The sequence below is a fragment of the Neofelis nebulosa genome, chromosome 15, assembly GCF_028018385.1.
Source record: "Neofelis nebulosa isolate mNeoNeb1 chromosome 15, mNeoNeb1.pri, whole genome shotgun sequence".
NCBI lineage: Eukaryota > Metazoa > Chordata > Mammalia > Carnivora > Felidae > Neofelis > Neofelis nebulosa.
The window spans coordinates 51,790,832-51,817,532 of NC_080796.1; the positions used below are offsets into that span (position 1 = coordinate 51,790,832).

Below are 26,701 nucleotides of genomic sequence, written 5' to 3' on the forward strand. Positions count from 1 at the left end.
GCAAGTTAGCTCTCCAAACTTGAAGGCTGACAATGTCTTCAGAGTGAATTGAAAAAAAATGAAAGAACGTAGCCTTTTATTTTAAAAATACATACTGTTTTAGAAGAAAAACAAATAATTTAGCAGTACACTTTCCTTGAAACTTAGTTAATTCTACAAGAATCTTTATATTTTGCAAAAACATATCAGGTATATCTTATAACAAAGTCAAACATATTTAGAACCTTCAACCTTTTTAGATACATTTCTATTGTGTTTTCTTTTTTTTTTTTAATGTTCATTTGTTTACTTAGAACGTGAGAGCGGGGAGAGGGGCAGAGAGAGAGGGAGAGAGAAAATCCCAAGCAGGCTCTGCATTGTCATCGCAGAGCCCCTGACATGGTGCGCTGTCTCAAGAACCATGAGATCATAACCTGAGCCAAAATCAAGTGTTGGATGAACACTTAACTGAATGAGCCACCCAGGCACCCCTCTGTTGTGTTTTCTAAACAGAATGTCATCAGATGATTTTTCACAGAATTACCCATATGAATGTTCATATCTGGGATGGCTACCTATAACCACAATTAGTTTTTATAATGAATAAGACATAATAAACTAATAAACATTTTGTCTAACTATTTCTTTAATAGAAAGACTTTCAGTGTAATAGCTTAAAGAGGGTAGAATATAACTGTAGTTGTTCTGAACAGAATTAGATACTTTATTTTTATCATCTGTTGGAACAAAAAATGAGTACCTGTCAGATATTTCCAATGACAGTAATTTGAAAATAGTCAAAGTTATGTACACAATCATGCTGTGGGCAGAACTATAGCAAGCTCTCGTTGACAGCTATATGGTTTGAAGATTAGATGCTCTACAGTAATTCCTGTAATTTTCTGTCAGTAGTATAACAAACTTGGCATTTATTTATCTTCTAGATGAAATGAATGATCATCAAAGTACCCTCTCCTACATCCTGATTAACCCGTCTCCAGATACCAGGCTAGAGCTGAATGATGTTGTGTAAGTTGATCTCATATCTCACATAAGGCATTTATTTTTAGAAAACCAGTTAATTTATTTATTTTTATATTTTTGTTTTCACCATTATAGTCCCTTATTTCTTGTGTCATAAATGCTTAGAAACTCCAAGCCTAATTTTTGTGTTCAAAAAACAAATGTATTTCATGTATTTCTATGTATTCTATGTATTATGTATTTTCTATACTATAAAAAAACATTGTAGAATGTAGAGGCATAAAAGAAGGAAAGAGCAGAAGAATTCTGTATTCTGTGAGCTCCTATATATTTGGAGAAATAAGAGAAAATATGTGGAATAATAAGAGAACAGCTTAGAGGGAAACTTGATATACCCCACACTATCTCCTCAATATCTTAGAGTTTCCAAAAGCTCTGAGTAATATAAGTCAAAAGACTTATTAAGAAAAGGTCTATGGTAGTAACTTGATTAATCAAAAACTCTGTATTATGCGTGTACAATTGCATTAGTGTTTCCTTAAAAGTGCAATAGAGATTAGATGTTTTTCCTGACTTCAAAGTGCTTACATTCTAATTAACAAAACTGCAACTTAAACATAAAAAATTTAATAGCAATATATACTATGGCTTTGTTACTAATGAATTAAGCATCCACTGAGTGTGACAGTGTTTTTCTCATCTCAAAGAGGAAAACTTACTGTGAATTACAGTGATTACAGAGGATATAAGGACTTGAACTAGACTTTGAAAGGTAGATAAGATTTGTGTAGTTGGAAAGCACAGGACATTCCAGAACAGGGAAATGGATAGAGAAAATGCACTACATGGGGATTGCATAATATGCTTCATTTGGCAACCCTACAGAGTCCAGTTTGACCAGAGTAAAAAAACTTTGTATTATTAGCATCTCTGTTGTTAATTAAACCTAATATTGGAAACATACATTAAACCTGACTCTGGAAGGACTTTAGGTGAAAAATATGGAGTTTAAACTCAGTTTAAACCTTATAGGCAAGGAACAGTGCTTAATATATGAACAAGAAAGTAGCAAGATTTTAGAAAGGCATTTTGACAGTTCATGGTGTCAGCCTAGGGGAGAAATTCCTAATGTGCATCTGCCCTTGAGGTCCAAGGTCCCGAGGCTGAGCTGGATCAAGAGCTGCTGAGCTAAGTAAGGTAGCTAACTCCAGGTTTCATTACTGACTTAATACAAATACCAAAGATCCAATAGTCTCAGCGGGTGTTAGGTCCACAGGATGTGTTTGTATCTATAATCAGGAAAATCATTAATAAAGTCAGAGACAAAGAGGACTGAGAACATTCTGTGATGCAGAGCATGAAATGGATCCTTGTGGTTTAGAACTAAAGCTAGCAATGTGCCAAGATTCAGAAGCCTACCTTTATATGTTTTGTGAGAGATTTCTGCTGAGATGGAAAGGGTACTTTTTTTTTTTTTTTTTAAGAGCATTGCAAGCAGCAGTAGAATTTATTGGCAGGATGGCTTAAGGTTGAAATAGACATGAAATAAGGAAACCAGTTAAATTGTTGTTAGGCAGGTGTGAGGAGATAAGAATCTCTGGAAGCATTAGGATAATGGATAGTAAAGGCAGGTTTCTACGTAGATACATTTATGGAGGCAAAGACTAAGACTTGTTCATTGATACGGGACTTGGAAAAGGAGTATAACATGGCAATTCTATTTGATTGCAAAATAAATAAATGAATGCTCGTTCACTGAAGCAAGTCAGAAAAGGGAAGCAATTTTCTAGGAAGGAAAGGGGGCATTGTTGTCTGTGGAGAAAAAGGAAATGATTAGTTTTCTATTATGAATAAAGCTGATATGAACATCCAAAAAACAAGAGAGATAGATGACAAGCTAGAGTTTAGATACATCATTCAGTGTGCTACATGGAAATGTCTAGAAAGCGTAAAGAAATAGAGTACTGGAGCTTTGAAAGGAAGCTAGTTCTATGTAGAAAATATTTATTTTTCATCTTCCAGATGAGCAAAGCTAAAAAGATAATGATTTTAGGGTAGATACATAAGTGTGTTTCAAAAACTTCTTAAGAAAATACATCAGCAGGAGTAACTTTGATCCCAAATCAGTGTGAAAACAGCTTATAATGCACCTCATATACAACTAATTAGTATAATGCTTTGTTTTGTCACTTGATGATACTGGTTAGAATATAGGAGCTTTGGGGAATGAGATGAATGATAATTTCACCTGTTAGAGTTCTTAAAGCAGCTGTCAAAAATTATGTCCAGTGGTGATACTGAATTTATGGAGGACTTTAAGTGGCATGAAAATATCTTATTTATGATGCATCTGCTTTTAACTGCACATACTGGAGACTTTACCTGGTATATTACTATAATAAAACAAAACTGCTCTCTTTTTCTTGTGTCCATATTTATATATGTCTTTCTTCCTTTAAGCCCATATTGCTATTAATTGTCAATTTTTATTGTTTTATTAATTTTTATTAATTTTTCATCTGCTAATTGTAATCCCAATCTTTTTATGCCTCTTTTTCAAATTAGTTGTAATTATGTTGATGATATAGTGTTTTTAAGAAGTTATGCTTACCTTATTCATATTTCATAACAAATTATAGGTTTTTGAACTTAAAATAATTATTTCCCATGACTATTTTGAATGAATGGGGAGATTTTGTTCATCTTTTGAGTCTATAAACATGTCCTTTCATTGAACATACATTTATAATTTAAAATAATTCTCCCCAAATTAAAACTTAGAAATAAAATATGTATGTTACAATATGTATTTTACAGGTAAAATAAACATGACACTTTCTGCCTTATTGATACTATTATTTTTTATTTATTTAAGCTAAAACATCAGTTTGACTGCTATAGGGAAGACACCTTTTTTTCAATGATCTGTATTTGTGGCCTTTAAAATAATTGTTTTACTATAACTGGAGCAATGATAAATGCCATGAAAAAATGCCTACTGTGACAAGTATTAAATAAAAACATGTTTAAGAAATTTATTTTATTAGATTCATAGGTTTAGTAGTGATAATAATAAGGGAAAGCAACTTTTGCAGCTATTTCAATGAATTTAGGGGATAATGAATTATACTTTTGTTTTTCTAAAAAAATGCTTTCAAACGTTTAATTTAAATAAAGGGGCAACATTAATTTGGCTCAAAGAACAATAAGTAACTAAGTGATTGGTATTAAGCAGCTTAATGTTCTTGAAATAAATGAAAATGAAAATACAAAATATCAAGATTTGTGCAGCAAAAGCAGTTCTAAGAGGAAAGTTTATAGCAGTAAATGCATATATTAAGAACTTACAAATATCTTAATTAAGAATTAGAAAGATCTCAAATAAACAACGTAACTCTACACCTCAAGGAACTAGAAAAAGAAGAAATTATGCCCAGATGTAGCAGATGGAGAGAAATTAAGTCAGATAGAAAAATAAATGAAATGGAGACTAGAAAAATAATAGAAAGTATCAATGAAACTAAAAGCTGTTTTTTAAAAGATAAAATTGACACACTTGTAAGTAGACCAACTAAGAAAGAGAAGACAAATAAAATTATAAATGAAAGAGGACACTACAACCGATACTACAGAAATACCGAGAGACCACTATGAACAATTATATGCCCCCAAATTACATAACCTGAATAGTTATGTATAAAATAGATACATTTCTAGAAACATACAACCTACCAAGACTGAATGACTGAATGAAGAAGAAATAGAAAATCTGAACAGACCAATAATGACTTAAGAGATTGAGTCAATAAAAAAAAATTGTAATACAGAAAACTCCACAGGCAGATGGCTTTAATGGTGAATTCCACCGAATACTTAATGAAGAATTAATACTAATCCTCCTCAAACTCTTCCAAATATCAAGGGAGAGGGAACACTTCCAAACTTATTCTGTGAAGCTGTGTTACCTGGATACCAAAACCAGGTAAGGGTTTGAAAGGAAAACTATAGATGAATATCCCTGATGAATATAGATGTAAACCAAATTCAAGAACATATTGTAAAGATTATGCACCATGACCTAGTGGGATTTATCCTCAGGATGCCAAGATGGTTCAATATATGCAAATCAATAAATATAATTCATCATATTAATAAAATGAAAGATAAATATCACATGATCATCTCAATAGATGCAGAAAAGGAACTTGACAAAATATAACACCCTTTCATGATAATAACCCTTAACAGATTGGGTATATAAGGAATGTATCTCAATATAATAAAGCCATATACAATAAACTCATTGTTAACATATAAATAAGAAAAACTGAAAAAGTTTTCTCTGATCAGGTTGCCAAGGTTGCCCACTCTTAATATTTCTATTCAATATAGTATTGGAAGTCTTACCTAGAGTATTTAGGTAAGACAAAGAAATAAAAGACGTCCAAATCAGGAGGAAGAAATAAAATTGTCACCATTTGCTGAAGATATGATCTTATATAAAGAAAATTCCAAAGAGTCGATCAAAAACCTGTTGGAATTAATGATTTAAGTAATGTGAGACATTATAAAATCAACTTACAGAAATCAGTGGCATTTCTTTAAACTAATGATGCAGCATCAAAAAAAGAAATACAACTATCCTATTCACAGTAGCATCAAAAACAATAAAATACTTAGGAATAAATTTACAAAAGGAGTGAAAGATCTGTACATAAAAACTACAAAACTTTGTCCCTGGTGTGATTCATCTTATGTGGCTGTTTTGTGGAACAATAGTCGTTTCTCTCTGCCCATCTTCTCTCTCACCTAAGTGCATGTCACCACCACATGGAAGATTCGATGGACATGGACGTGAGCCTTCTGAGGCCCCAGAACTTTTTGGTTGTGAACTAAAGGCTGACAAAGATTATCAGTCTAAGGTGGATAATGATGAAAACGAACACTAGTTATCTTTAAGATCGGTCAGTTTAGGGACTTGTGCACAGGATGAATTGCACATTGTTGAAGCAGAGGCATTGCATTACGAAGGCAGTCCAATCAAAATCACACTGGCAACTTTGAAAATGTGTGAAGAGCCAATGGTTTCCCTTGGGGACTTTGAAATAACACTACCTGTGGTCTTACAGTTGAAATGTGGTTCAGGGCCTGTGCATATTAGTGGACAGCACTCAATAACTGTGGAGGAAGATGCAGAGTCAGAAGATGAAGAGGAAGAGGATGTGAAGGTCCTTAGTATATCTGGAAAGTGTTCTGCCCCTTGGAAGTGTTAGCAAGGTTCCACGGAAAAAAAATGAAACCTGGTGCCGATAAAGATGATGACGAGGATGATGATGATTTTGATGATGACAAATCTGAAGAAAAGTCTCCAGTAAAGAAATCTATAGGAGATACTGCAGCCAAAAGTGCATAGAAATCAAACCAGAATGGAAAAGACTCAAAACCATCAACACCAAGATCAAAAGGTCAAGAATCTTTCAAAAAACAGGAAAAGACTCCCAAAACACCAAAAGAACCTAGTTCTGTAGAAGACATTAAAGCAAAAATGCAAGCAAATATAGAAAAAGGTGGTTCTCTTCCCAAAGTGGAAGCCAAGTTCATCAATTATGTGAAGAATTGCTTCCCGATGACTAGCCAAGAGGCTATTCAAGAAATCTAGCAGTGGAGGAAGACTCTTTATGAAAGTAGTTTAAACAGTGTGTTAAAACTTTCCATCTTATTTCACTTCTGTACCAGTTGATAGCTGGCTGTCCTTTTTATAATGCAGAGTGAGAATGTCTGATGAACACTGTCCAGGTTCCATTGCCAAGAATGTGTTGTCCAAAGTTCCTGTTTAGTTTTTAAAGACGGCACTCCACCCTTTGCTTGGTTTTTATGTATGGAATGTTATGATAGGACATAGTAGTAGTAGTGTTCAGACAAATGGAAATGATAGGGAGACAAAAATGTATATGTGAAATAAACTCAGTGTTTTAATAAAGTAAAAAAAAAAAAACTACAAAAATTTGGGGCACCTGGGTGGCTCAGTCAGTTAAGTGTCCATCTCTTGATTTTGGTTCAGGTCATGATCTCACAGTTCATGGGTCGGAGCCCCACATTGGGCTCCATGCTGACAGTGTGGAGCCTGCTTGGGATTCTCTCTCTCTCTCTCTCTCTCTCTCTCTCTCTCTCTCCCTCCCTCTCTTTTGGCCCCTCTCCCCCCTCAAAATAATTAAATAAACTTTAAAAAAAACTACAGAACTTTGCTGAAAGAGCTCAAAGAAGAAACAAAGATATGTAAAGACCTCTTGTGTTCATGGATTGAAAAGATAAATGTTGGTAAAATGGTCACACTACCCAAAGCCATATACAGACCCTACAAAATCTCTATCAAAATATCAAAGGTATTCTTCACAGAATTAGAAGAAACAATCCCAGAATTCATGTGGAACCACAAAGGATCCTGAATAGCCAAAACAATCCTGAGAAAAAAAGAACAAATTCAGAAGTATCAAACTTCCTGATTTCAAACTATACTACAAAGTCATAGTAATATAAATGGTATGGTACTGGCACAGAAATAAACCTATAGGTCAATGGAACATAATAGAGAGCCCAAAATTAAATCCCTGTATTTATGGTCAACTAATATTTGACAGAGAAGCTAGGAATACAATGGAGGAAGGAAAGTCTCTTCAAAAAAATGATGTGGGAGACACTGGAGAAGCACATGTAGAACAATGAAATTAGACTTCTGTCTCACCACTAAACAAACAAACAAACAAACAAACAAACAAACGAAACACTCAAAATGGATTAAAGACTTAAATATAAGACCTGATATCATAAGATTTCTAGAAAAAAAAAGGGAAGAAACTCATTGATATTGGTCTTGGCAATGATATTTTGGTCATAATGCCAAAAGCACAAACAATGAAAGTAAAAATCAACAATTGGGCTACATCAAACTCAAAAGCTTCTGCGCAACAAAAGAAACATCAACAAAATGAAACAGCCTACAGAATGGGAGAAAATTTTTGCAAATCGTAACTCAGATAAGGGGTTAATATCCAATATATATAAAGAGCTAAAACTTATTTTTAAAACCCCAAACAATCAGACTAAACAATGAGTCCGAACTAAATATTTTGCAAAGAGGACACGAAAATGGCCAATGCCGTGGAAAGACGTTCAACATCACTAATCATCAGGGAAATGCAAATAAAACCACAATGAGATATCACCTCACACCTGTTGGAATGGCTATCATCAAGAAGACAAGAGACAACCTGTGCTGGTGAGGATATTGTAAAAAGGGAACCCTTATATACACTGTTGTTAAGAATTTAAATTAGTCCAACCACTATGGAAAACAATATGAAAATTCCTCAAAAATTAAAAATAGATTTACCATATGATCCAGCAATGCCACTTTGGGATATGTTATCTAAAGGAAATGAAAACTGGATTTTGATGAGACATATGCACACCCACGTATATTGCAGCATCATTCACAACAGCCAAGATATAGAAACAACCCAAATGCCCATCAATGGGTGAATGGATAAGAAAGATGTGGGTATTATTTAGCTATGAGGAAGGAGGATATCCTGTCATTTGCAACACGTAGATGGACCTTGAGCACATTATAAAAGCGAGATGTGAGAGAAGGACAAGTACTACATGATATCACTTATATGGGGAATCTAGAAACAAGTCAAACCCATACTAAAACAGGTTGTTACTAGGAGATGGGGAAGTAGAGGGATGAGATTGATGGTGTTTAAGGATTCAAACTTATAACAAGAAATAAATAAGCCATAAAGATCTAATGTAGAGTATAATGAATATGGTTAATAATGATGCACTATAATGATGTAATGTGATGAATATGGCATCAATGGCAATCGTATTAAAATATATAAATGTATCAAAACAACGTTTTACATCTTTAATTTACAATTTGTAATGTGTTCAATTTACCAAATTAAAAAAAAAAAGTTTAATGTGCACTATTAGTTGTCTTCATCAATCTACAATGCTAGTGATATTTAAAATAATTATAAAGCAGTGTGCATGGAGAACAATATCCAGTTAATAGATTCAAGGACATTAATTTCAACTTTTATTTGATTGGAGAAAATAGACTATTGTGTTTTAAATTGCCTTTTCTCATATTCATTAAGGAACATGTTTTCTGAATATTTTTCTTCAGTTTTTAAGAGGAAACGTACAATCCTCTATTAGACTAATCTCTTCAAATTAGGTTTTTTGTTCATTTTTTGTACCTCCCAAATTATTATAAAACTATGAATTACTAATTTCATTTGCATCTGAAACAAGACTTTCCTTGAGTGCTGCATTGCCCGGATTTACTTTCCTTCTCTCCCTGAAAACTCTCAGTGGCTTCCCACTGCCTTTGGGACAGAGTTTGAAACTACTTTATCCTGAAACTTAAAGTCCTCTGCTAGCTGTTTTCTATGCTTCTTCCTGAATTTACCTTCCACTATTTCCTGGTTTAACCATTCTCCTGAAATCAAGCTCACTTTCGGAAGAGATCAGGAGCAAACCTAGAGACAAAGTTCAACTCAACCTTCTGAATAGGGTTCCCTAATTATCTCTGTCGCTTCTTTTTTCTCTTTCTGTGATGTTTGGAATTTATTTTTCTTGTGTTTATCTGCTTTATAAATTAAACTCAATGAATCTTCTGCAGGACAGGTGTTGGGGTTTGCGACCTTTTGTATTTCCAGTTCCTAATGCAGTATTCCAGGAGTGCTCAAGAAATGGAAGCTCGTTATTTGAGATCTGAAGTAAAACATCTCTCTTAAAACAAATTATAACATTATTTAAATGTATGAGTTTGGCAGATGAACACTTTCCTATTTACTAGTTGAATAAATTAAGAATTATTTTTTATTTTGTATAAGTGCTCACCATAGCATAACCTGAAGTTTGGATTAATTTCCAGATAATTAAAAGGTTACCTCTGCACAATATTCTTCAGAGCATGTATTAAATCATGACTTTTTTTAGAATCCTGAAGTATTTAAATAAAGGACTAAAGAAATTATTTAGATCAAATTTATTTATGAATTATAAAAGTAAGACTAAGAGCAGTTAAGTAATAGAAGAATCATGGCTAAGATTTAGGTCTGCTTCTTAGAAAAATAGCCAAAGAAAGGGATGATAAATCAATAAAATACTAAAATAAAACATAAAATTTTGATAAGATGAAGATGGTGAAATGGATTATAACTAAAAAAAATAATTCTTGAGTCATCAGTATTTATCATCATAATCTTAGGTACAGAAATAATACAAGTCCTGCAAAATATTTTAGGTCAATTAAAAAGTGAGTCCTGCTACCAGTGCTGTATCTAGACACGGTTTAGATCACCTAAAAACTGAATACATTTGAAGCAGGAGTCTAAACTGTAAGTGTGAATTAGTTTTGCCTTTATTTACTATTACAGTTATTTGCTTTGTTTTCTTTTATTAGATACTTAATCCGACCAGATCCGCTGGCATACCTTCCAAACAGTGAACCCAGTCGAAAAAACAGCATCTGCAATACCACAGGTCAAGACTCTCGGGAGGAAACTCAACTTTGATAAAAAGAAAATAAGAGACCTTTTTTTTTTTTTTCCTACAAGAATCTTGCTTAAACTGACACTAAATCTTAGGGGAAAATAAGTGCTGCTGGCATGAAATAAACTCGATCAGAATATATTCCATTCTCTCATATTAAAAGAAATCTATTCTCTTAGAAGTATAGATTATTTTGAAATTTAAAGTATTGCTTCTTGGTACTCCTCCTATTAATATTTGAAAGATATCAATGTAATAATTTTGAAAACCTAAATTAAAAGACAAAATTTAAATTGGTTATTTGTTTGACAATAATCCAAAGTGTATGAAGCCAATTTTTTAAAATATTAAGTTTTTATGAAAGTAAGCGAAAAACCCAAGTATATTTGGTGCATCACAATGGACATAGAAGATTGTTGGTCTTCTTAAAAGTTAAATAGTCATATCCTGTAAACTTGCTGTTTTATAAAATCGAGCTCATCAGCAATGTCTAGCCTTCTCTACACAGAGATTAACCAACAAACTTGTGTGGCTGACTTTTGTGTAAGACTCACAATTTGCTTTAGCATATAAATCTTTAAGTCATTTTAACCTTTTTTTGTTGCCTTTCAGATGATATCATATTCATTTCAGTATTTGAGATGTTCATAGCATGTTCTATTACACTGAAGAAACCAAAAAATATCAAGTACCTGAACTTTTTGCTAACTTTATGTCCGACACACGTTGTTTGCCAAGAAAAGTGTATTAAAAAGCAAATATTTATTGTTCTCCTAAAAGAATAGCTAACAGAGAAAATACTTAAAGCCCATATGTTAATTTAAATTTAAGCCAAGCGTTGAAACATTAACTGAAACATGCGTAATGGTTTTCATTTGGCTCTGGAGTTTTAACATTTCCATAATCTATACAGTATATCTTATTTAGAAAACTCCTTTAAAATTCAAAGAGGCAAAATGATGCTATTTATGGAATACAAGGACATTTCAAACATTAAAAGTCCTCCTTTATGCCTTTAGTACCGAAATCTCATACACAAAACAGTGGTATCTTTAAAAATTTGATTTAATTTTGAAAAATCATCTATAGGAACTATGTTTTCACACGATGAGGAAAAACACATGTAACGACAAGTAGTTTTCGCCGCTGAAGTTTAGTATAAATTATGAAGAACTTGACAATTATCAATTAAATGTAAATCGCTCCTTGATGCCATCAGTACTGCTATCTTACTGCTTTATTTCCCTTCAGAAACAGACTGAAAAGCACAAGAGCAGTGTTTGCCAAGTAGTTGGAATGTGTTACAGCATTCCCAGGAGAGAGAGATGGGTAAATTTCAAAAGGTATTTTTCTTCTAATTTTGTATTTTAAAAATTTCTGGCCTTGACATTGACTTTTAATTCCACAGAAAAGAAGATGTGTAAGACTAGAAAGAGACATTTTCTTCTTTTCATAAAGAAACAGATAAATTGGAAAGGCAGTGGAAGAACTTAAAAAAACATAGAGAAAGCCTAAAATTCCCCGAATAATTCTACGAAAATGAAAATGTAGAACCTAACATGAAAAAAGGATAGATAATAGCCATTGTATAATTTGGCTTAGAGAAGAAGAAATGCCTGTTTGTTATTGGTTTTTAGTATTTTCTATTACTCTCATTTTAGCATAACAAAAACACCAAGAATTTCTCCTAAAACAGAGAGAGCCTATCTTTAATTTTCTTTAATCAGATAAGAAAATAGAGAATTTATAACAAGCTTCTTAAAATTGGAATTGTATCTTAAAACGAAGATTGTATGCATATGCGTGCGTGTATGTTGTAGACACATGTGAAATATACTTCACAAATTTACACATGCACCTATAAATTATTCAGGCTAAAGGCAGAATTGGATCAATGTTTGTAATGGAGAATGACAATGAATTTAAGTAACTTATTTTATATTTGCACATAAAAAATCAAAAATCATATACTTCTTTAAGTTGCCATTTCATTACTCCATTACAGTTATTTTTAGGAATAAATGTAAGATTTTATGAATATTCTATTTCCCCACAAGACCTCAAGTTCAGTATTTTTGCATTATGACCATTGTCAAGACTAGGACTTTACGCTAGGACATGACTATATTTCCTATAAAACTAAAAGTTTTGTTTCATAAATTTTACAATGGTTATTTTTGATTATGCACATTAGTCCAAATTTAATAGTTGACACAATTCATAGCAGCTTGCTATAATAATGATAGTTTATTAGTCTTTCTGTTATTTAAATAATAGAAGATGCTTATAAAAGCCTTTTAACAAACTGTTGCCTTTTTAAAATACTTAACTTGCACACAAAAGAAAACATAAAGTCAGTAATAGTCCTTGTAATCCTATGGGAATCGGTTCTGTTTATTGTCTATGTACCATTTTGCTACCAGTTACATTGAATTGCTTAAAATAAATAATAAAAATTATTTCTCATGGTGAAAACCCCTTGGTGCTTTTTGCCAAAACTTTAATTGCTTAACCAATTATGTTTTGAAACCACAAAACTCCTATGCCACTTTTATATTTCAAAACCAACATAAACATGAAGGTCTTCTCATTGGAAAAGATAGCCATAAAAAACTGGTTGAATTGCTTCTTAATGTAATAGTTTCTGAATAACTAATATAGCAGGAAAAGAGGAGGGAGGAAGGAAGGGTCAGGGATGGGAGGTGGAGAAGAAGTGAACAAAGGGAGGGGAGGAAAAGTAGAAAATAAAAGGAAGGGGGAAAAGAACGAATGTAGGTGCCACAAGAGAATTTTTTTGTGTGTGCAAATCAGAGCCAATACACTCATTTAAAGGTCAGAAAAGCACTGGTTAGTGAAAAGAAAAATAATTTTAAATGCCAAGATAGACTTTTTGGCTCCAGGAAAATGGAGCCTATTCTTCCTGCTAAGTATAGCTTAAAAAAACAAAAAACAAAAAAACAAAAACAGAAAAACCCCTCTAGATGTTATTTATGAAACAAGCATCAGAAGACTGCGAAGTGAAAAGAAGGAAGACAGACCAGGGAGCTGAGTCTTGCAGAACAGCACAGGGTTGAGGGGAGTGAGTTTTCTGGGTTTGTCTGTGGTCTCCTATGTAACTTACTCTGGATATTGGGAAATACCAATGAACATGGACAAAAAAGTCCCAAGAAAAACGTGTTCTCTCCTTCCAAGGGATTGACGCTTGCAGCAGGTGGTGCACAGCACAGAGTCCTGATGATCCTACAGTGTGTGTGTGGCTTCTCCAGTCAATGTACCCAGGGGCCAGGAGCTCCCTCAGCACCAGTTCAGATGGTCCAGTGCCTCCAGTGAGACCCTTCCCCATGAACGACTCCTCCAGATTTCCAGCAGGTTCTGTCAGTGCAAGTACCACAATGACTTTTCTGCAGTTCTGTGAGCCACTGCTAGGCCATCTCAAGATCTTGATTTCAGTCCCAGGGTCTTTTCTTGGGGCACTGTATCTCAGGCCTGACAATGATGCATGCTTCTTATATATCTGCTGTCGCTATATTATTTTCAAGTTCTCTTTACTTATTACTAACTCCAAAGCTTTGCTATGACTAATGATTCTCTACATTAAACTTTCTCTGTCCAGATCACCATGTGGTTTCTCTCTCCAGATTGAGTCTTGGTTGAGACATGATGCACAAATCAGCAGTTCTTCAATCTGATTAAATCTGACATAATATTGATATCAAATTTCAAGGACTGCAATTTAAAGGACAGATTTTGGGGAAATTCAACAAATTGAATAGCACCTGCTGGGAAACTTTTAAAACACACCGTGCTCATCCTGTGGAGTATTAGGCCACATTATTTCACTTTGATCTTCTCCTTTTCTCTTTCTTTCTTTCTTTCTCTCTCTCTTTCTCTCTCTCTTTCTTTCTTTCTTTCTTTCTTTCTTTCTTTCTTTCTTTCTTTCTTTCTTTCTTTCCTATAGGACTGCTCTCTAGTCTATTTTATTTGGAGAGACATGTCAACTTTAATTATCGTGGATCAATCTAATATTATACCATATGGTCCTAAAAGTACAGTTATTTGGCTTATCATTAAAGTCCGTATTCTTACTATTCAAGAGAATTATATTTTATTATTTATATCTAAAATGTTTTAATAGAAACAAAAATAATGATATGTTTTCCTAAGTATAAATCATAGCAGAAATCTTTAATAAACTGTACTGTAATTTAGTCTCATTCCTGTATAGTTAGTCTCATTCATGTATAGTTATACACAGATATTTATATTTTCCGTTTCTACTATATACAAAATATGTTTCATTTCATGTTATGCCAGGCTAGATATCTTTGCATTTGAAAATTAAATATAATTTCCAAAAGGAAACATTCCTAAATATATAGACTTTCATTCCCTGGTCTGTGTTAATATTCATTTAGAATAAGAAAGTTTGAGATGGTCTTGAAATACAAGTATTTCTTTTTTTTCTTAAAAAAAATTTTTTTTTACATTTATTTATTTTTGAGAGACAGAGAAAGGCAGAGTGTGAGTGGGGAAGGCACAGAGAGAGAAGGAGACACAGAATCCAAAGCAGGCTCCAGGCTCTGAGCTGTCAGCATAGAGCCTGATGTGGGGCCCAAACCCATGAACCATGAGATCATGACCTGAGCCGAAGTCGGACGCTTAACCAACTGAGCCACCCAGGTGCCCCAAGTATTTATTTTCTTATCTGAAAACTCTCAACTTGCAAAAGACAGGGCTATGAGACATTCTTATTACTAGACCTGAGGTAAGGACTGAAGTTGAGGTTTATAAATACATTGCTTAGTCATTCAGGGCACAAATAAAGTATATAATGCTAAAGTAATAATTTTTAACTTGCATTTTTTATTACTCATTATTGTCATATGTCAAAAGTTGTACCAATATGCATCAAATGTAATGGATTCTAAATTTTAATGGAGACCCACAAAAATGAGACCCACAAAGAAATCTGTTAGTGTGTCATTGTTTTAGTCCATTTTTGTGGTAATAACAAAAATACCATAGACTGGGTAGCTTAACAAACATTTATTTTTCACGGTTCTGGAGGCTGGGAAGTCTAAGATCAAGACATCAGCAGATTCACTGTTTGGTGAGAACCTGCTGCCTGGTTTATAGATGGCTTTGTTCTTGTAACCCCACATGGCAGAAAGTAGAGAGGAACAAAGTTTCCTGGGACTCTTATGAGGGCATGAATCCTATTTATGAGAATTCTGCCCTCATGATCTCATCATATCTTAATTTCCTCCTAACGACTCCACCTCCTACTATCATGACATTGGGGACTAGGGCTTCAGCATATGAATTTGCAAGGAGGGGATTATAAGCATTCAGCCCACAACATTCTGTCCCTGCTCCCATCCCCCAAATTCATGTGTTTTTTTTCCACATTCAAAATACATTCATTCCATCCCTACAGTTCCAAAAGTCTTAACTTGTTTCAGCATCAACTATAGAGTCTAAAGTCCAAAATCTCATCTAAATCTGATCTAAATCAGATATGAATGAAGCCCACAGTACAATTTATTCAATTACTATATTAGTCTGCTTGGGCTGTTAGAATAAAATATAAGAGACTGGGGCTGTTTAAGCAACAAAGGTTTATTTCTCCTAGTTCTGGAAGCTGGGAAGTTCAAGATCAAGGCAGAATTGTTGTTTGGCAAGAGCCCACTGCCTGGTGTGTAGGTGGCCATCTTGGTGTCCACTCACATGGTGGAGAGTAGAGAGCAGCAAGCTCTCTCAAACTCTTTTATTTGTTTTATTTTTTTTAAATGTTTATTTATTTTTGAGAGAGAGAGCACAAGCGGAAGAGGGGCAGAGAGAGAGAGGGAGACACAGAATCTGAAGCAGGATCCAGGCTCTGAGCTCTCAGCATAGAGCCCAACACAAGGCTTGAACTCACAAACCTTGAGATCATGACCTAAGCCAAAGTCAGATGCTTAACCCAGGCGCCCCCTTTCTCAAACTCTTTTAAGGTCATTAATCTCATTCACAAGGCTTCACCTTCATGACTTCATCTAACCCTAATTATCTCCCTTTGGGCACCTGAAATCATCACACTGAAGGGTAAGATTTCCAAATACCAATTTGAAGGAGAGACACTCAGTCTATCACAGTCATAATGATCTCGCAAGGAAACTGGCACTTTATGATACATATTTGGCAGGACAGTTTTGGCTATGCTGCAGTAATAGTTAAAAGAACACCATAATCTCAGGGTTTAATATAACAAAAAAATCATTTTAATCTAGAAGAATGCCCAATGAAGAAAATGACCTTAAGTTTTAGGTTAAAGATTTTATAAATATATATTCATTGGAATAATATACATTTCCAAATCATTACAGTAACATAAATATAATAGAAGTATTTATTACCTTAATCAAGTATTCAAACTTGAACAGAAAAAGTTGAGAAAACAGTAATAACTTCTTGAAAAACACTTCAGTTTTAGATATTTTGCACCAACTAAGCTACAAACGATTTTATTTTAAAAATAGAATTATCTTATGATCACTTTTTAATGAAAACTAATTGATTTTTAATGTTTTTGGCAAAAAGCATGCTGTGAGATGACTATGAAATGACTGAAGTTTCTACTGGAAAACATGTTGCTGAAAATAATTAAGTAGCTGTACGTGATTTATTATCTCCGACTAAAGGAGCAAAGTTCTTTATTTTGGACTGCTCGACATCCTTCGAGTTAGCGTGGGCAATACTCATTTCTCACTTTAGTGAAATTAAGATTTTTTCCTTGACTAGGAAACAAGTTGCAATCCAATTTGAAGCAAGAGGAAAAGTCATCACTTACCTTGGTGTGCTTATAAACTTAAAAGCCTAAATTAGAAAGAGAGAAGGAGGTTCTTTGGTTACTTTGGAATGTAAATATTCCAGAGCACATATTTTAAAACAAGAGATCTGTTCTTTTTTTTTTTTTTTGACCTATTTACTAATATGGTTGTGATGTTTATCAGATAGTACTAAAAGTTAAAATCACTTAATAAAATGATTTTATTTCATCAAGTCCTTTTGGGGTCATGCTATCATTTTTTCTTGTTTGTTGAAATGTGGATAACCATGTAATGCAAGTAACAAACTATTTAAAAGTGTATTATTAAGAATTTGTAAGAGCAAAAGCTTAGTATTTCAAAATAGTTTCTGTAATATTTGTAGTTTTTTCTTAAATAGCCACTTTTAAGAGATATTGACAAGATCTGCCTGCCTTATAATTATTTGGTCTCAGAGCAATTTTTCAATATTAGAAGAATCAAATTTCCCTGACATCTTTCAACATTCCTTAACGCTTTCCTTTTGTTTACCTATTTATATAAACTAGCCACCAAAATAATTACAAATTTCATATAACTTTGACATAATTTAGTGAAGTAATTTAACATCTCTTTGTATCATAGATAGAAGACAATTTTCAACTAAGTCTAAAATACAATTGTTTCTTTATAACTCTTCTGATAGCATCGCAGAATAAACTGCAGGATACAGATGATAATCAAGGGTAAGTCATTTGTTTTGTGTATACAGTATTGACTACTCTGTAGACTTATCTGTGTCATAATTGCCACATCTCGCATTGTGTCCATTCCCACAGAGGTAGCTCTCTGGCCCCAGGGCATACAGATGCTGAATGGTAGGGCAGTTTGGCTCCTAAAAAGACAGTTGGTCAGCCAGCATCAACTCCCTGATCTTGTAACATGGCAGTTGATCTGTGTCCATTTCTTATCAATCCAATGAAAAGGGAGGATTGCTTAAAGTCACAGAGGGCTCTGCTGGAGAAAGTAAGTGTTGAGTTTGCTCCTGGAGACAGTACTCATTCCAGCTGGTTCTGTCAGAGGCTCTGAAAAGCAAGAAACCACGGACCTTGGTACCTGAGTGATGAAATTGGAAATGATTTTTGTGGAAAAAATGGCTATAGATCTAGACATCTTAAAATTATGATGTAGCAATTGTCTGTTGTTATGAACTAAAGAAATGATTGACATGAAGACTTTAGAAGCTCAGAAATAAATCTCTGTTGAAAATTATTGTAAATATATTTGGCTGACATACCCATTGTTTATGATACCACTCAGACTGTCATCTGTCCACAGGATATAAACACAAGACTGTTGTTTTATACTAGTTCAAAAAAGAGATTCTCAAATGCACAAAGGCAAACCTGAGGCCCATCTTTGATTTTCCTCTTTTCCTTCATTACTCCTTCCCATCAGTTAATGTCGGAGTTCTGTTATTTCTTCCTCTTAAACAGCTCTCATGTTCTATGTTCTCACCAGTTCTGTCCCACACCGGAGCACTGAAACGCTAGCCTGCACCTGGCTACTCCAGTGAATGTGCCAAACCCAATCTTGCCCTCCTCTATCCTTTTCTCCAAATTATGATCAGAAAGGTTTTTTCAAAAATCTAGATTTATTATTAGTTAAAATCACCCAGAGGCATCTCGTTGGTGTTAGAATAGAGACCAGAATTAGCAGGCCTGATAGTTATGATCTGACCCCATGCTTTTACCTCTTCCGCCTCACCTCTTACTCACTACGTTTCACTCACAATGCACTGTATTCAGTTTTTCAAATAGGCTACATGCTTTTTCTCTAGTGAAGAACCAAGCATGTTATTTCTCTTGCCTCAGATTATATTCCTCCTACCTTTGGCTATCTAACTCCTCCTCATTCCATCTAGTCATTCAGTTATAACAAATATTTATGTAGACATATCTTTAAAATAAACTATAAGAAATACTTCTTCAAGGAAAGTCTCACAATATCATTACTAATAGTTGAAATAAACTAGTGAAGGTTCCCTTTATACATTTTCATAGTATCCTGTACTTTTTCACACCTCTTGCCCCCATTTGCCTTTATGATATTGTTAGTAGTATTATGACCCACTATTGATTCATAGGGAGGAAACCCAATTCTAAAATCTGGTTGCAAATCTCTCTCTGAGAGAATGTACCTTTTTCTGAGAAATACACTCTTGGGCATATCTGTCTAAAAGAGAAGCCTCTATGAGAATAACATGAATAGCCTAGGTTTAGGCAATGTCAAGTGGCCAGTGACCTGGGCCTCTTCTTTATTCAAAAGACTATTAATTCTATATCTTCTCCAGTTTTGAAAGTGGAGTCAAGGTCAAAGTCTCTCATGGGTTACTTGACTCCGGTTCTACAAATCAAATAAAACTTTGGTGGGTTGCCTACCAGTTTCATTCCCAGAGACCCAGGTTTCATTTCACCACTGCTAATGAAATTATTTCAGAAATCAGATGATAACATCAGACCTGCTGCATTGGAAGGTAATTGTAGTAATATGACTTGAAAGGTTCAGAGTTGATACTTAGTCTTGCCACCCTGGGATTCTTCCCTTCCTGCGGAGGTCACTGCATTCGCCGTTCTTTTCAGTCACATTCTGGACATAGAACAGTAATAAAGGATGAATCAGATTTAGATATTATAAGCTCTCTTTGTGAGTTATAACTTTATGCCAGTGGTTCTTCTCTTTGTTGCAAGTTAGAATTAACTGTGGAGCTTCTAAAAAATATCAATGCTCAGGCTCCTTTCCAAATGAATTAAATAAAAATCTCTGAGGGAAGAGTCTCAGCTTTGTATATTTTTAAGGATCTTTAAATCATTCTAATGGATAGCCAGCATTTTTTGCTCCCTAAATAAGGATTTAAAGCACTATTGCCTCTGAAAATGAATTTTTGTTGTTGGGAAATAGATGTGCTTTCCTCCATGTGCCCATTCAGGAACTAACCACAACTAATCTCATGTGTCCTTTATTGTTTATCTCTGTCACCACAGGAAGCCCCAGGCCAAATCTTCATTTCCACACTGTAATCTAAATCTGACTCTGCATATTAATACCTGTGTCCCATCACCCTCAACTTTTGAAGTCATTTGATTATGGTTTAAATAGAGCCACTTTAGACATAATGCAGACTGCTCAAAGTGGAATGTGAACTATCTTACAAAAAGAATGTTGTATTTAAAACTTTAGAAGCTTGTCTGGAATCTTTAATATTGCTAAAAACTTCTGGAAAATAAACTATGAAATCACGGAATTCATAATTAGGCTTATACTTCTGTGCCTGGGTCTGCAGTTTCTTGATAAGGAAATAGTCTTGGCTTAATTTGGGCTCTCTTGGCTACTGGACTGGAAAGAAACCATAAGTTGTGGTCATAATTATCCTCAGTATTTTTCTTTGTTATGTGGCTCAAATATATGATCTCCAAAGTTTTAAGTGCAGCTGTACAGTGGCTGTTCCATATAATGATCCAATAAGAAGTGTCCTCAAAAGAAAGAAGAAAGAAAGAAAAGAAAGAAAGAAAGAAAGAAAGAAAGAAAGAAAGAAAGAAAGAAAGAAAGAAAGAAAGAAAGAAAAAGGAAAAAGGAAGGGAAGTAAAAGTAAACAAAAAAGGAAAGGAAGGAAATGAAAGAGAAAGAAAAGAGAAAAGAAAAGAAAAAAAAGAAAATCTGACATGGCATTTAGAAATGGAAAAATTGTCATTCTAAGTCTACACTTGAGCACGACATATTAAATACCAGTGCAGACCGAGATTAGTCATATCCCCAGGTGATAATGGTTCATCCTCCCTGCTAGACTAAAGAATAATCAAAGAGGAGATTGAGAATTGAAACCAGTCTATTTTTCCATTCCTGTTCTATGAAGTTCTGGCTCCAAGATACTTTACCATTTCTGTGCTAAATAACTCTAGCACATAGCATGCTTTCATTTTTTGTGTGTCAAAAAACATTGGCCTTTGGCAAAAATTATTAGATTCTTGCTCCAGGAAGTGTTTCTGGAAGATAAGATTATGAACCAACAAAACAATGATCATCATTAGCTGCCTACTCATCATTATTCACTTTAAGATTCTTTCTGTGCCCAGCAATGCAAGTTTTATGTCATGAACTTTACAGAATCGCAGTCAGTTCCGTGCCTTGCAAAATCACCTTATATCATCCAGCCCAGGCCTTAAAACTTGATTTTTCCCTTCTGAGATTCTACTCAAGTTCTGGCAAAACAGTATTCTTCTTTATTATAGTAAGTCTGACACATAAGTTTGCTTGCTAAACCTCAACATCAGCTTTCTAGTGGATATTTTGGGAAGTCAAAAGCTGACAGATCACACAACTCTTTTCTCCTTCATCTCCTGGTATGTGTTAGTTATGATATTACTTGTAAGTATTCTCTTGGTTTTAAGTACAATTTTAAGTAATATATAAAAATTTCATTCCTTAATGTACCAAATTCACTGTATTTCAAATCTTCATTAGCAAAGACTGAAGATTCCTCAATGAAGACACCGAAATAATGCATATACATATTTTCCCATTTATTCGATTAAAAAAATGGTTTTTTAAAGACTATTTATTTATTTTTGAGAGAGACAGAGACAGCATGAGTCGGGGAGGGTCACAGAGGGAGGAGACAGAGGATCCCAAGCAGGCTCCACGCTGGCAGTGTAGAGCCTGATGTGGGGCTTGAACTCACAAAACTGTGAGATCATGACTGGAGCCAAAACCAAGAGCTGGACGCTTTAACCAACTGAGCCACCCAGGCGCCCCTTAAATATGTTTTTATTTTGAAATTGTCAACATTTGTAACATTTATCTTCCTGTAGCTGTTTAATCTCATTTTGGAAGTAAATCCTTATTGCCAGTGAGTAAAATCACTTTAACATGGTTTTTAACATGGTTTTTCTGATCAGCACTTGGTTTTTCTAATGTGTGTGTGTGTATATATATATATATATATTCAATATATATATATATATATATTATATATATATAATATATATATATAGAATAAACGTGTTTGTATATATATATATTCTATATAATTTCTAATGTGTGTGTGTATAGAATATATATATATATATACACATATAATAAATCAGGAATGAGATAATAAGACAGAGATATAGGCATGTGACCCAGATCCTGGCAATTCAATGATAAACAAGCTGTATTCCTGGCCACAGTGGGATAGAGTGTCATATATATATATATATATATATATATATATATATATATATATATTTATATATATTCATTCCACTGAAATAAGACCCAGTGGGTCTTATTGGTATTCTTCCATGTATGAGAAAGTCTGCTATTGTTTGAATGACAGCTTTGGTGGATTTTATAATAAACATTATTGCATTGCTCTTTATTTCCTCTGAACTGTGTGGAAATTGCTCTATTGCATTCAGGCATTAGATGTATCAATGGGAAATATCTGGAAGCTTGGGGCCAGCCTGATAGTATTTTTAATCTTTATTTGCAAGGGACATGATATTTCTGCAAAGATATCAAAAAAATTCTTTATCTTTGAAGCTCAGTAATTTCATTAGCATATGTCTGGTTATTTATTTTTGTGTCATTTTCTTTCTTTCTTTCTTTCTTTCTTTCTTTCTTTCTTTCTTTCTTTCTTTCTTTTTCTTTTACAAAACATCGTATGCTCTTTTAATCTGAAGATTTTTCTTTTTTTTATTTTATTTTTAAAAAAATTTTTTTCAACGTTTTTTATTTATTTTTGGGACAGAGAGAGACAGAGCATGAACGGGGGAGGGGCAGAGAGAGAGGGAGACACAGAATCGGAAACAGGCTCCAGGCTCCGAGCCATCAGGCCAGAGCCCGACGCGGGGTTCGAACTCACGGACCGCGAGATCGTGACCTGGCTGAAGTCGGACGCTTAACCAACTGCGCCACCCAGGCGCCCCTGAAGATTTTTCTTTTTTTAAAGAAAACTTTATTACCTAATGAATACTTCTTTCTGTTCTATTTTTATAATTTTTATTTGTTCTGTTCTCTTTTTTAAGAAATGAAATATTCTTATGTAAACATGTTTTCTATCATGTATTCTACTTTTTTTTTTAATTTTTTTTTTAACATTTTATTTATTTTTGAGACAGAGAGAGACAGAGCATGAACGGGGGAGGGGCAGAGAGAGAGGGAGACACAGAATCGGAAGCAGGCTCCAGGCTCTGAGCCATCAGCCCAGAGTCCGACGCGGGGCTCGAACTCACGGACCGCGAGATCGTGACCTGAGCCAAAGTCAGACGCTTAACCAACTGAGCCACCCAGGCGCCCCTCATGTATTCTACTTTTGTTCTCTCTTTTATAAGTTTAATTTCTTTACAGTTTCCTCTTCATTCAAAGTGATTTTCTTCGACTTTCTTTTAGGTTACTAATTTATTCTTTAATTCTGTCTCTATTTTTATCTCTTTTTTACATAATTATTATTTGTAATGTCATTTGGTTCTCAATTAATTTCCTCCTATTGTCGTCTCGCTTTTCATTTGAAGCTTTTAGGAAGTCTATTTTTTAAGGAAATCTCATCTCTCAGACCCATGTCCTCATTAAAGTTCTTTCTTGTAATGAGTCCTTTCAGATAAATCTTTTTTCTTCTCTTTTGTTTCCTTCGAGATTAGATTATTTGACTGTCTGCAGACTATATTTAGTTCCTATCTCCCACCTTTTATTTTTAATTGAGATGTAATTGACATGTAACATTGTGTAAGATTAAAGTGTCCAATACGTTGATTTGATACATTTATGGATTGTAATGTGATTGCCATTGTAGCATGAGTTAACACCTCCAACACATCACATAATTATCATTTTTCTTTGTCATGGGAATAATTCGTCTCTCAGCAAGTTTGATGTTTATAACATAGTATCGTTGTCTATAAATACCACCTTTGTTTCCTTACTCATGTTCATTAGTGCCCGAATACGAGACTTTCTAGTTTTTTCTGGACTTCTTCCTTTCACTTTTATCTCATCTTCTTTGTCCACATTCTATGTCTTCCTATTTCTTTTCCCTTCCATTTTATGTTTGCACAGTGGCCATTCCATTTATTTTCTTGCTCATAGTTAATGTGGGCAAGTTGTTGGAACTTTCTTTTTGTTTTGATATAGTGGGTAAATTCTCCATGACTCTTTTCCCATCTAAACCATGATCAACTTATAATTATATATAACGTTTATGGGTTGTGATTATTCATGGATCCTGAGGAAATGGGAAGAACAGGAGGTGTATTGAGTCTCTATGCAGCCTTGGTTGCTGTGCCTAGGTTCTGTTCTCTCACTAAAAAAACACAAAATGCCTTTTATAAGGCATCTACTCAGGTTTACTCTACCATTTCAAGTCTATCCTTTCCCATGAGGCTGAGTTCTCTTGAGTAAAAAATCAAATTAGCAACTATGTGAACTAGCACTGATAAGTTAAATATGATGAAAACCAAGAATTGATTATTGGGTTTAGCTATGTGGAAGTTACTGGTTACCTTGATAGAACAATTTTGGTGCATTCTCTGGAAACCCTTGTTTTCCTGGATTTAAGGACAAATAAGAATCTTCTAATTGCTTTACCTCTGTGACGATAGCTCTCTCCATGCAGCTCCTTACACTGTGGCAACTGCCTTCCAGTAGAGTGAATGATGCAACAGAGAGGCCAACGGAAAGGCCACATGTCCTTTATCTTTTGCTTTTAAATCACATCCTGTCACTCTGCATTGTTTTGTTAGAAATGAATCATTAAGTCTAGCCCACGTGCAAGGAAAAGGAAACCTTCTCTAGTGTCTTTTCTTATGAAGACTCTAATCCCATCATGACAGCCTACCCACATGGTTTCATTTAATTCTAATTTACTCTCTCAAGGTCCCCTCTCAAATAGCATCACATTGGGGATTAGGGATCTGACATATGAATTTTGAGAGACAGAAACATTCAGCATACAATAGCTGCCATCTCTGGTCTTTTTCAAAATGTACTGGATCTTTTTTCCATGTGTACATATGACGCAGCATTTTTTAAATTTTATTTATTTATTTTTCAATATATGAAATTTATTGTCAAATTGGTTTCCATACAACACCCAGTGCTCATCCCAAAAGGTGCCCTCCTCAATACCCATTACCCACCTCCCCTCCCTCCCACCCCCATCAACCCTCAGTTTGTTCTCAGTTTTTAAGAGTCTCTTATGCTTTGGCTCTCTGCCACTCTAACCTCTTTTTTTTTTTCCTTCCCCTCCCCCATGGGTTTCTGTTAAGTTTCTCAGGATCCACATAAGAGTGAAACCATATGGTATCTGTCTTTCTCTGTATGGCTTATTTCACTTAGCATAACACTCTCCAGTTCCATCCACGTTGCCACAAAGGGCCATATTTCATTCTTTCTCATGGCCACGTAGTACTCCATTGTGTATATAAACCACAATTTCTTTATCCATTCATCAGTTGATGGACATTTAGGCTCTTTCCATAATTTGGCTATTGAGAGTGCTGCTATAAACATTGGGGTACAAGTGCCCCTATGCATCAGTACTCCTGTATCCCTTGGGTAAATTCCTAGCAGTGCTATTGCTGGGTCTTAGGGTAGGTCTATTTTTAATTTTTTGAAGAACCTCCACACTCTTTTCCAGAGTGGCTGTACCAATTTGCATTCCCACCTACAGTGCAAGAGGGTTCCTGTTTCTCCACATCCTCTCCAGCATCTATAGTCTCCTGATTTGTTCATTTTGGACACTCTGACTGGCGTGAGGTGATATCTGCGTGTGGTTTTGATTTGTATTTCCCTGATGAGGAGCGACGTTGAGCATCTTTTCATGTGCTGTTGGCCATCCGGATGTCTTCTTGAGAGAAGTGTCTATTCATGTGTTCTGCCCGTTTCTTCACTGGGTTATTTGTTTTTCGAGTGTGGAGTTTGGTGAGCTCTTTATAGATTTTGGATACTAGCCCTTTGTCTGATATGTCATTTGCAAATATCTTTTCCCATTCCGTTGGTTGCCTTTTAGTTTTGTTGGTTGTTTCCTTTGCTGTGCAGAAGCTTTTTATCTTTATAAGGTCCCAGTAGTTCATTTTTGCTTTTAATTCCCTTGCCTTTGGGGATGTGACACAGCATTTACAAATGGGTAGATCATTTCTCCTCACCTTGTTGCATGTTTGTTACTTATTGGCTGAAGTTATGGATGTCATCACAAGTCATGGACTAGGGTTTAGTTATTTGCCCTGAATACAATTTCAGGAGAAAAAGTATCTTTTTAACAATGACAAAACACTATAAGCTCACATGACAGTTGTTAAGGTCTAAGAAGCAAAGAATACAGGGTTCAGATTTTTCAGTTGCTGAGAGAG

The 26,701-nt window shown here is 34.5% G+C and overlaps 1 protein-coding gene and 1 pseudogene across 9 annotated transcripts in view; both read left to right on the forward strand.

Moving 5' to 3' along the window:
• KCNT2 (potassium sodium-activated channel subfamily T member 2) overlaps positions 1-13,005 on the forward strand; it is a 364,447-nt gene extending 351,442 nt beyond the window's left edge. For 6 of the 9 annotated variants that reach the window (XM_058702129.1, XM_058702133.1, XM_058702134.1 and 3 more), the window contains 2 exons: positions 924-1,008; positions 10,442-13,005. In XM_058702129.1, the coding sequence (XP_058558112.1) occupies positions 924-1,008; positions 10,442-10,553 (197 nt within the window). In that variant the 3' untranslated portion in view covers positions 10,554-13,005. Of the gene's footprint in view, positions 1-923; positions 1,009-10,441 lie in introns of those variants that run through there. The other 3 variants (XR_009254514.1, XR_009254515.1, XM_058702135.1) reach the window with 3 other exon arrangements.
• LOC131496506 (nucleophosmin-like) lies at positions 5,459-6,953 on the forward strand (annotated as a pseudogene).
• Positions 13,006-26,701: the final 13,696 nt, after the last annotated feature.